Here is a 12084-nt window from a genome sequence, read left to right as displayed (position 1 = left end):
TGTCATGGACTGAGCATAGACAGACCATTTCCATCCTCGTAGAACATTCTATCGGACAGTGCTGAACTAGACCGTTCCGGCATGGCAGCATTGTATGCAGCTGTGTGATCCGAGGTGAAAGCCTGCCTGGCGCTGAACATGCCTGCCTAATCCTGCCTGTCCTTTGAGGACTGTCGCAGTTCGAGTTCCTCCAGGAAACTCATTCTGACTACTCCAGCTCAGCGATGACGCCCTTCTTTGAACCCCTAGAGCACCTGAAATAGGTATAACACACTGTCTTATCGGTGTCACACTTTTGCTTCCAAGTTAGTCTTATCTTCCCAGCAAGGCTGCGGGGCCCTCAAGAGCAGAGCTTAAATCCCACACTACCTGCTAGATGCATCTGTACGTGAGGCACAGCCCCTCTTCTCATGCCACAATGCCTCTCAAAAGCATTTATCAAACCCTCCTTTCCCCAACTGCCTTTTTGTACTTTCTTTGCTCTTATTTTCAGTTATTTATAAGAATCAGCATGTAGGACAAAATGTCATGCTTCAAAAACCATTTATTTTTTGAGGAAGATCAGCACGCTTCTTGATGCCAGGTATAGTAGCCTCAGCTTTTGTCCTGGTGAGGGGGTGAGGGTGAGGAAGTTTTGGGAGCACTGGCATTCGATCTTAAAAACACTTTGGATACAGCTGATGATACCCTCCTCATCCTTTCAGACCCCTGTTTGGAAGTACTGGGCTTATCAGCGTCTGTGAATGAACCAAAAGAGAAATATGGTCATTTATTGGGCTTTCCAGTTGAGGCTTTCAGGCTTGGGGATTGATAATTTAGGATTCAGAAAGAAGCATTTATATAATAACTTCTGGTTTTTAAAGTGCTTTCACAAAGAGTCTTTATTTGCTCCTTCAGATGCCCCTGGGAAGGAAGAGGGAGAAATTCGGTGAGGTCAGACGCTTCGTCTAAGGTCACGTGGGTAGAAAGTGGCCAAGCTGGCACTAGGGCCCAGGCTTTCTGACGTGCAGGCCAGCTCTGCACTCCCTGCACCCTGATGCTTCTTGAGCCAGCTCAGCAGCGGCTGCCTCCCTCATGCTAGTAGATGACTATCCAAAAAAGCCTGACGAGCTAATTCCACATGAAAAGGTAACTTGCAACTCTCAACGGTACAGATGTCCACTTTAGAATGTCCAGGCAAAAGCAGCAGGGCATTAACAAGGCTATCATTTCTCACTCACTTGGGTAAATTTTCAGTTGACTGATGCCAAGTGATCTGTTGTGTGAGCTATAAAGAACTTGTGTGGCCAATAAGAGTCTCCATGGGGACCCTTTTTTCTGCACCACTTGTCTTGTGCAAAGGGCTCTTAAAGCATATCAGAGTTTATGTTAACACAATGATTACTGTATCTGTAAGGACAGAAATGAGCATTTATCTATGCTGTTGAGTCATCATGACAGGATGTCGTGAAAAGACACCGGGCAATCAAGCACGTATTTTCTTATTTCCAGTAAAAGCCAAAGTTCTCCTGTACCTCTTACAGTTACCTAGTTTTTACCTTCTCCAGCAATATAACCTTGGGACCTCAAGAGTCTGTGATTAAAACTATGGTAGCAGAGAGCAAATTTACCCCCAAATAAAGGAAAAATAGTTTAGCTCTTCAAATTGATATTGCAGTACTGGAATGTGCTGGTAGTTTAAAAAAAAAATAAGAATAACCTAGAAATTAATAAGGAAAAGGCCAAAATCTGCAGAGGCAAAGACACTTGAATGGAGAGTCTACAGTCTCAAAAAGCAAGACAAAGACTTTAGTTACAGGATTGAGGCATGGGCTGCAAGGCCATATTCTGAAAATCTCACTGGAGGGGAAAAAATGAAGCTTTGTTTTTGCAATTTGAAGATCTTGTGAAAAATGCAGATGCCTGGACACCATTTCCCAGAGATACTGACTGGGCAGGTCTGGGGAGGGGCCAGGATTCTGCATTGTTGATAAGCAAGCTGGGGGATCCTGCTGCAAGCAGTGCCTGAATAGCACTTTGAGACACTGCCCCCAACTTGCAGTCACTAGTAGATTCTGCATATCGTTCAAGATTGGCACTGGCTAGAAGAACAGCACATGCAGGGAGCTCATCCCTAGGGGCACAGTGAACCCTTTGGCTAACAATTCGTACTCCTTTCAAAGCAAAACTGCTGACAAGAGAAATCAAGCTGTAGGTGTGGCATTCACAGTGTACTGGAAGTAGGAGAGTTAAATATTACGACCAAAGCTTGGTGAGACCAACTCTCAAGATACCCTGATGCTCCTTTGATCAGCTTGTGGGCAATGTGGTGGGGTTCACCTGGTCGGCACCTGGTCTCTCACTGAAGAGAAAGGTGTGCCTGGGGTGTTTATGGCCAAAGTGAGTGGGCCATGATGCACGCCAAGTGCTGCAGAACGACGCTTCACACTGTGAACTGATTTAGATTCCTAATAAAACCATATTTGTAAAAAAATACACCAAAAGCTGTAATGTGCATGTGTTGGTCCAGAAGTCCTCTTTTTTTTGTGGGTTTTCATAAACAGGCATCAATGTAGTGTCTAATAAATTCTCCTCTGTGGGCCTTTTTACTATTTTGAGCATCTTAGCATAAGGTTGGCCATTTATGCATCTCTTCCTCCAAAAGCCCTTATCAGAGCAAAAATATGTTATTTAAATTTGTAACTGCTGCCCAGTGAGTTGCTGTAATGTGCAGAATGCAGGGGTTGGGAGGAGGTGTCCCTGTCAAACTAAAAGTACAGAAGAACGTGACTTTACTATTTGATTGGACATGCAGTCGGAAACCTAGATGGGATCTTTTCTACTTGCCGCTGAACTCTGCTGGCTGTCCTTGGTTGCTGCCCAATTCTGAGATGCAGTGGCCACTAGATATAGCCCCTGTCTGGCAGAAGGAAAGAATGTGGGATGAAAGCCACAAGACTTGTGGGGTTTGAACCCTGGCTCTGCCACTTGCTGGCTGTGCAACCTCAGACAGGTCATTTGCCTCCATTTTCTCTTCGGTAAAATAGGTTTTAAGGCTTTCAGAGGGAGCATGGCATGGTAAGCTATTTCGTTTCACTGACTCTGTTTCCTCGTCAGTACAAAGGAGATGATGCTTCACAGGTGAGAAAAGCACGTAGCAGAATGCCTGGTACATAGCTGGTACCCAATAAATGTTATTTCCAGTACTGTCACCCCTTTGCTGTGAGGTTCAAGTCAGAGAAATGCAGAATAACCTACAAACTGCAATCTTATATATATAGTAAGTAATATTATTTCAAAACAGCTATATTCAAAATGACATAATTGAGAGCTTTATTATAAAATGATAAATATGTTGTACCTGAAATGCCATCATCTGAAGAACACAGGCTTCCCAGAGCACTTTTGCGTCGATAGAGGGTGGTAAACTGCCAATACAAAGGTGAAATACTAGTTTAAGCTTCTGGCCTTTGTTACACAGTGAAGCCTAGAAATACCTAGAAACCCTCAAGGGACAGAGCACAACCATTGTGGCATTGTACACAATAATCTCAGTGCCCTGCAGTCTCAAACAATTATTCTCTGGGACTTTGGTTGTTCCTAGGCATGACTTCTCATAATTCTTGCCAATTATGACACCCAGGATTGGCCCTAGACTTGGCCGTGGGCTGCCCCTGTAGGAGAATTTCAAGGGGTGAGGTGTCCCAGTTCGCAAAAAGCGTGAGCCATGCCTGTTCTCTTGCTCCTGGAGCTTGGAATAAATAAAACGTTTTAAACCTTTCTCTGAGAGAAGATAATGATAGGGGAGGTCTTAAGAGGAGAAAGGGGAAAAGGGGTGTCCATTTTACTACCCCTATCTCCTTTTAAAGAATTCCTAACAATTGTGAGGTCTGGAGCAAGTCAGTGGTGGTGTGGGGTTGCAGGAGCGTGGAGGTGGTAGGGCAGGGATAGTGGCTCCGATGCTCGCTTTGCTCTGTGGACCTTTCTTACCTCCTGGAATGCAGAAGCAGCATGATCCTAGAAGGGCAGAAAGTAGGCTGGGGGAGGTGGCTGGGTTGCAGGGTAGCCACTCCATGGTGGTGGCAGGTAAAAAGGAAGTGGCAAATCAATGAAGTAAGGCCTAAATGCATGTGAGATGAGAGAAGTGTGTTTTGTATTGATGGTGTGTGTGGGGGGGCAGAGTATTATCGTAAAAGTTTAACTCTAATTCTTCTAGGAGAATTTGAGGCAGCTTATGAATTAAGACATTGCAAAATAGGATACCTAAAGGGATAAACTGGGACAGGGTCAATATAAAGCACTGGTTCTCAACCCTGGCTACACAATAGAAGCATCTGGAGAAATTGTAATAATAGGCATGCTTGGGCCCCACCCCAAGTGAACAGGAATCCCTGAGGGTGGGGCAAGTGCTGGGCTGTTTTCTAAGTTGCCCAGGTGACTCTGATGTGCAGCCAGGTTGAGAATGCCTGATCTGAAGGAAGCAGGAGGGCAGACGCTACCAAATGTCCTGACACGAGGAGGTTAAGTCAGTGGTTCTCAACGTTGGCTGTATAGTCAAATCACCCGGGCAGCTTTTAGAACTCCCAATACCCAGGCAGCAACCCAGACCAACTGAATCAGAATCTCTGGGGGTGGGACCCGGGCATCAGTTGTCTTTAGAGTTTGCCAGATGATTCTAATGTAGCCAGGGTTGAGAACCTCTGCTCTGTGTAGGAGTTCCCAAATATGGCTGTACATCAGATTTACAGGAAGTAGAGCTGGAGAAATCCTGACACAGAGACTAAATTTGGCTTTGACAGCTAAGGCTGTAGTTTCAACAAATGTTTGTTGGACATCTACTATATTTCAGTCCTGTGTTAGGTGCTGGGCATACAGTCATGAAGAAAACAGACAAAGCTCTTGCCGTCATGACGCTTATATTCAAGTGAATATATAGTCTCCCAGAGGATGAGGGCAGGAACATTCGTCTGCTTTGTTTACTGCTGAATCTCCAGTGCCTGGCACATAGTAGGCACTTGATAAATAATTCCCAAATAAATGAATGATTGAATGGTGACTTAAGTGCTATGAAGAAAAATAAAGTAGGATAAGGGGGATTGTGTGTGTGTGTGTGTGTGCGTGCGTGCGTGTGTGCATGTGCGCGCACTTCTATTTTACATGGGGTGGTCAGGGAAAGCCTCACTGAGAAGGTGACTTTTGAGCAATGACCGGAAGGAGATGGGGGAGCAAGATACACAGCTATCGGGGGATAGAGTGTTCCTGGCAGAGGAAGAGCAAGTGCAAAGGTCCTAAGGTGGGAGTGTGCTTGGCATGTTAGAGGAGAAGTAAGGAGGCCAGTGTGGCTGGAGTGAGTGACAGAGTGAGTGGACAGAGGGATAACAGAGTGACAGAGGGGTAACAGGGGACAAGGGGAGAGAGGATGGGCAGCTCATGTAGGGTCCTGTAGACTATGGTAAGGACTTTGGCATTTAGGGAAATATGATGGTTTCTTTTTCTGTGTCTGACACTGGAGAGCACTTGTAGTCATATACACGAAGACTAATGTTTTCCTAGAGCTAAACGTGAGCAGAAATTTCTGTGCTATTCAATAAAGGATGCTGAGTAACTTAATGGATCATACCTTTATAGTTTTACAATGGAAAAAACCCCAGCAAGTGAGAAGAAAGACAGTCAGCAAAAAGAGTACAGATGAGCGAGGGAATCAGCTTGGTAAAAGGAAAAGCCTGTCAATAGGCCTCCAGACTGGAGAGTCTATCTCTCCTCTTAATATTTTACTTTGAAGCTTGAGATTGTCAAATAGATGTTAGTATTGCTAAATGAGAAGTACCTGGGAAATTGATGGGCCGTGTGTGTGTGTGTGTGTGTGTGTGTGTTTGTGTGTGTGTACACATGCTGGGAGGGGGGTTAAAGTGAACTACGAGGAAAGCAAAGGTGATACAAAACAGAGAGGAGGATCTGTAGCTTCAGCCCTCATTGAAAACCTCCTAAGAGGGTTGGGGAGGGGAATTTCTGGGATCACACTGAGGATTGGACCAGATTTTTGGAAAGCTGGCTATAAAGGGTCAGTCCTCAGGGACATTGGGAAGTAGTGGGAATCAGCACTCACTTCCCTCAAGCAGTTCCCCTGCCTCTTCAAAGCATCTCTCTCTGCCCCCACCAGGTCCCTTGTCTGGGTCTACCTGGGAGTGCACTGTGACTCACTCCTGTTTAGCTTTTCTCCAGAGGCTACAGGAACTGAGCTAATGAATGGAATTGTCCTAAGGTGCTAAGGGGCACTGTGGCTTACTCTGTGCATTTACACAAGGACAATGACTTAACCCAAAGGTGAGGATTTTTTTTTTCTAATAAACAAGACAAGACAAGAAACAACAAATGTTGGAGAGGATGTGGAGAAAAGGGAACCCTCATACACTGCTGGTGGGAATGCAAACTGATGCAGCCACTATGGAAAACAGTATGGCGATTCCTCAAAAAAGTAAAAATAGAATACCATATGATTTAGCTATCCCACTACTGAGTATTCATCCAAAGAACATGAAATCAACAATTCAAAAATATTTATGCACCCCTATGTTGATTGCAGCGTTATTCACAATAGCCAAGACGTGGAAGCAACCCAAGTGCCCATCAGCTGATGACTGGATAAAGAAGATGTGGTATATATATACAATGGAATATTACTCAGCCATAAAAAAGACAAAATCGTTCTATTTGTGACAACATGGATGGACCTTGAGGGTATTATGTTAAGTGAAATAAGTCAGACAGAGAAAGACAAATACAGTATGATTTCACTCATATGTCGGAGATAAACACACACATGGGTAAGGAGAACAGATTAGTGGTTGCCAGAAGGGAAGGGGATAGGGGGAGGGTGAAAGGGGTAAAGGGGCACATATGTATGTTGACAGATAAAAACTGGACTGTTAGTGGTGAACACGATACAGTCTATACGGAAACAAATATAGTGATGTACACCTGAAATGGACACAATGTTATAAGCCAATATGACCTCAATTAAAAAAAGAATGCTTAAAAAAAAAGGAGAGGATTTTGATGACAAGATTTCCAGGCACCAGTGGTTGGCCCCAGCTGGGAGAGATTTGGGTGTGGGAAGGTATACGAAGGGAGTGCTTTCTGATGCCCCTCAAAGCACACCACGAAGGCAGTGCCTTATTTCTATTAAGGCTCCACTGGCTCACAATGAGGGGCCAGTGAAAAATATTTACCTTAATACTGCTTGCAGTCTCCAGATCTGGATGTTCAAGACTTTCTGTGATCAAAACACAATATTGGAAAACAGTTATTTCTGAGACATGTACAAATTTTGGCAGAGAAATAATCTCAATAATTTCATCAAAGAATCATCAAAGAATCAAACAAAAAGCTGAAAGAAGTGAGATCCCTAGAATGCTGGGCACAGGTCTTGGCTATGTACTCAGAAACTGGGAAAGATGGAGTGTGACTGGGGGAAGGAGTGCCAGCCAGAACATCAGGAGAGGCAGGCTCAGCAACTAGCTGTGCATCTTTGCACAACCACTCAAAATCTGTGGGCCTCTCTGCGCATCTGTAAAATGAGAATTAGGCTGTGGGTGAGTTCTAAGGACCCCTACAACTCTCTGGTTGTAGATGTTACGAAAAAATTGAATGAGGCCGCCAGCTAAAGGAATGCTAGAAAGGAAGGCGCTGGTCTTAGGAATTAGTTACTTCCTGTGAAAATCAGGAGAGCGCTGAGGCACTTCCCTGAGTTCCAGGAGACATCAGTGACTGAAATTTGGCCTAAGGATGTAGAAATGATACCGAAAAAGAAGTTTTTAAAAGACCCACAGCTAGGGAGGCAGCAAGTAGTAAAAAAGAGCACTGGACTCGTTTGGAGTCATAAAAACTGCGTTTGAGTCTTAGCTTTGCTACTTAGAGCTCAGTGAACACTGGCAAGTTACTTCTAACTTCTCTGACTCTGTATCCTCATATGTATGTACAATGGGGATGAGACTACTTTCTCACAAGAGGACCAAATGAAATAATGTGTGTGTTTGATATGTGTTTTATACCTGTGTAATCAGAAAGGACCAAGAGGAGGGAACTCTTTCTGGACTACCCTTGGGCTAAGCGTTCTAGAAAAAAATTTAGTAAAACCTCAGTTACCTTGAATACGAGGGAGATCCCATTAGTTGAATTATCTGATGGAATTGGTTAACCAGAATATCCCCTAAATTTTATTATCCATTCTGGTTATTCTAAAGTGTCTGAATGTACTTTCCTACCTTAGGAAGTCTTGTATACTGCACATATGTGAACTTATTTTTTTGATGATTGGGCCCATTTGGGTTTATCAGGGCCATCATTCCAAGTATCAGTTTTTAAGTGTCTAGGTTAAATGCATAGCAACCCTTCTGGATATATCTAGGAAGTTGTTTTGATGAAGAGGGCACAGAAAAATTCTAGGTATTTGAGAGTTCCAGATAATCAGAATCAAGTTGAGATTTTATTGTCTATTCTGTGAAACTAAGAATTTATATTGCCAGCCCTGACCTCCCCACTGAATTCTAGACTTAACTATGCAACTGCTTATGTGATCTTTCCACTTGAATGTCCAACGGCTTCTCAATCTCATACAGCCCAAACAGAATTCTTGTCCCTACTCTCCTCCCTACCTTTGTTCCTCTCTCTGTCTCACCAAATGGCACCATGAGCCACTTGGTTGCTCAAGCCAAAATTGTAGGAATTATCCTTGATTTTTCTATTTTCCTTACTCCCAACATTCAGTCCATTAGCGGGTCCTGCTGACTCTACCTTCAAATTATATTCTGAATCTGTTCACTTATTACCTCCACTGCTACTTCCCTAGTCCAAGCCACCATCATTTCTTGGCTGGATTATTGTGAAAGGCTACTAACTGGTCTCCCAGTTTTAACCCTATCCCTACTCAGCTCATTCTCCAAAAAATAGCCAGAGGGATTTTTTTAAAAGTCATAAATCAGATTGTCACTTCTCTACTTAAAATCCTCCACAGGTTTCCTACTGTAACCAGAAAAGTAAGCCGCTCTCCTTTCCATGGCCTACAACAGGCCCTAACATGATCTGGCCCCTAGCTCTCTCTGTAACCCCATCTCAAGCCACTTTCCTTCTCACTGGGCTCCAGGCACTGGCCTTTTTTCTTTTCCTCTAACATGCCAAGCTCATCCCATCCCAGGGTCTTTGCACTTCTTGTACCCTGTGCCTGGGACCCTCTTCTTCCAGATCTTCCTGTGGCTGCTTCGTTTTTGTCATTAAGGTCTGATGTTTCTGGACTTCCTGGGCCAAAGTAATCTAGCCAGCCACTCTCTATCACATTGGCTCTTCTTTCTTTTCTTTATATTCATTTGTGAATTCCATAAATATTTACTGAGTATGTATGTGCCTCTTTTCTAGGCATGTGGGGATATAGTGAACAGATAAAAATCCCTGCCCTCTTGGAGCTAACATTCTAGGGGAGGGAGATAGCCAATAAACAAATAAAAATATATAATCTATCAGATGGTATAAGTGCTAGGGAGCAAATGAAAGCAGGGAAGGAGGATAGGGAGTGCTGGGGTGGCTGTGAAGTTGCAATTTTAATGAGGGTGCTCAGGGAAGGCTTTACTTAGAAGATGATAGTTGAGCAAAGATCTGAAGAAGGTGAAGAGTGAGCTGTGTAGATATCTGGGAGAAGAATGTTTCAGGCACCTCAGCAAGTGCAAAGGCCCTGAGAAAGGAGAATGCCTGGCATGTTTGAGGGTCAGTGTGGCTGCAGTGGAGTGATTAAGATGGACCTTAATAAGGAGAGGTGGTCAGAGAGGTCATGGGGAGGGGGAGTGGTGTCCACGCCATCTAGGGCCTTGTAAGACATTGTAAGGACTGTGGCTTTTGCCCTAAGTGAGATGGGAAGTACTTATTCCCATCTAGAGTTATTGTGTTTATGCCCCCCGCTTCCACTCCCAAGTTAGAATGAGGGTGAGGACTTTGTCTCTCTTAGTCACAGCTCTATCTCCAGAACTTAGAACAGTGTCCAGCATAAAGAAAGTGCTCAGTGAATCTTTGTTGAATGTGAATGAATGAATGAACCGGACAGGTGCAATATTACCGAAGGATATAGGAACTAAGCATAACTCAGCGCAATGAAGTTGAAGAAAACAATAACAGTGGATTCATGTGTAGGAGACTTGGGATCTATACTCTGACTCACTGTATAACCTTGGACAAGTCACTTCCCCACCCTGAACCTCAGTCTCTTCATCTCCAAAATGAGGAGGTTATACTAGATGGCTTCTTTCTGGCTCTACCAGCCTATGATTCCATACTGCAGGAAACACATCAGTGATATATCATCTTCTGACTATGACTTGTTCATGGAATTCTGGCAAACTTACCACTATTCTATGGTTTATCTTTTTTTTTTTTTTTTTTTTTGCTGAGGAAGACCAGCTCTGAGCTAACATCTATTGCCAATCCTCCTCCTTTTTTTTCCCCCCCAAAGCCCCAGAAGATAGTTGTATGTCATAGTTGCACATCCTTCTAGTTGCTGTATGTGGGACGCGGCCTCAGCATGGCCGGAGAAGCGGTGTGTTGGTGCGCGCCCAGGATCTGAACCTGGGCCGCCAGTAGCGGAGCGTGTGCACTTAACCGCTAAGCCACGGGGCCAGCCTATGGTTTATCTTTTAATGAATGTTATTTCCACTCCCAAGTGGAGAGGATAGCTTTCTTGAGTAACTTCTTCAGTGGGTTGCAGGCTTGAAATAATCAAGGTCAATTCCTTTGAGTTTCAAGGCCACCTTTATAGTAAACAAGACACTCCTACCTCTAGGCCAGTGCTGTTATTGTTAGAACCATATTAATCCTTTTAAAAGAATAGAGGACCAAAAATCAACTCATAAATATTTTAATGAGTCAGTTCTAATAGAGACAAAAAAATAAAGTGGGGTCCACCCTAGCCATATTTTAATGTAAACAAATTTAGGTTTAATTTTTAGCTTTAAAAGCTTTTTTATATATTTTACTAGGGCTAAGCTAGTTATACAAAGCAGGCATATACTCTTAAAGAGATGATTAAATCCTAGTAGCATGGGCTCTAGTCCACATATAGATGTGATAAACTCTTATTTTCTGAATATTTCCCATAGGAGCATGGTAATTATAAACTCATAGTATCATACTACATACTTTACATCAAAATTATTAATGACATCTTATTAATGATTGAGAAAAAGCAAACTAGTTGGCTCATGTTAACTAGTTAACTAACCCAGTACTCCCCCAGAGCAGATCAACCTACTGGAAAACTCAGTATTAACTTCATGTTTGACGTAAGAAAATTAATCAATGCAATGAACAAAGTCTCCTTTTAAACACTATCTAATTTAAATTAAGAAAAAAATCAAACCTTCTGTTATTTTGGCACTTGGGTCTTGGCGACAATCATCATCATCACTGAAAAAAGATGAAAGACATTTCATTTTCTATGTATTTAGTATATGAAGGAATACTGGGTAAGTAAAAGAACAATCTGTCAAAGTCATTATTCATACAGAAGCAAACCTGGAATGGTATGTCTCTGAGTTCTCAAATCAAATGAAAATGATTACTACATTGACTTTTATTTGGTTTTATATGAGCTCCCTTCTCTTCTACAATGCTACACATAATTGAGAGTTGCCTGCATTCCTAATTATGTATGTTTAAAACAATCATGAGGGGAGATGAGGTCAATGGTGGGCCAGGAGTAGATGTCCTAAAATGGCATCGGGTCAAAAAGAAACTTTAATTTCATAGTGCCAGGTGGAAAAAAATATAGTTACAGCCAGGTAGATTTTTCTCCTTATATCCTATTTCTCTCATGATGCAAATTGCTACCCTTCCCAGTTGGTGAATATTCTTAAAAACATAAGAACAATTTTAGACACGTTTTGACTATTCTAGAAAAAGTGTTAATCAGACTTCAAGTCTACAATGTACTTTGTTCCTCCCTGTCCCCTATAAATACTGCATAGTCCAGCCTTTCTCTTACAGTCTTCCCCAACTTGGATGGTCTTATCTAAATCTTATCCATCCTTTAAAGCCTAGCTCAAACTCCACTGCTTTTGAGAATTC

At 42.9% G+C, this 12084-nt stretch overlaps 1 protein-coding gene across 1 annotated transcript in view; it reads right to left on the bottom strand.

The window, feature by feature from the left end:
- Nucleotides 1-532: 532 nt before the first annotated feature.
- Nucleotides 533-12084, bottom strand: part of LOC101404123 (fibrous sheath-interacting protein 2-like) — an 82862-nt gene continuing 71310 nt past the window's right edge. The window contains 4 exon segments of the mRNA XM_087427594.1: nucleotides 533-737; nucleotides 3341-3407; nucleotides 7209-7252; nucleotides 11378-11424. Of these exon segments, the coding sequence (XP_087283720.1) occupies nucleotides 595-737; nucleotides 3341-3407; nucleotides 7209-7252; nucleotides 11378-11424 (301 nt within the window). The 3' untranslated portion in view covers nucleotides 533-594.

The sequence above is a fragment of the Ceratotherium simum genome, chromosome X, assembly GCF_057802395.1.
Source record: "Ceratotherium simum simum isolate JZ-2026a chromosome X, ASM5780239v1, whole genome shotgun sequence".
NCBI lineage: Eukaryota > Metazoa > Chordata > Mammalia > Perissodactyla > Rhinocerotidae > Ceratotherium > Ceratotherium simum.
This window is presented reverse-complemented; position numbering and strand designations above follow the sequence as displayed.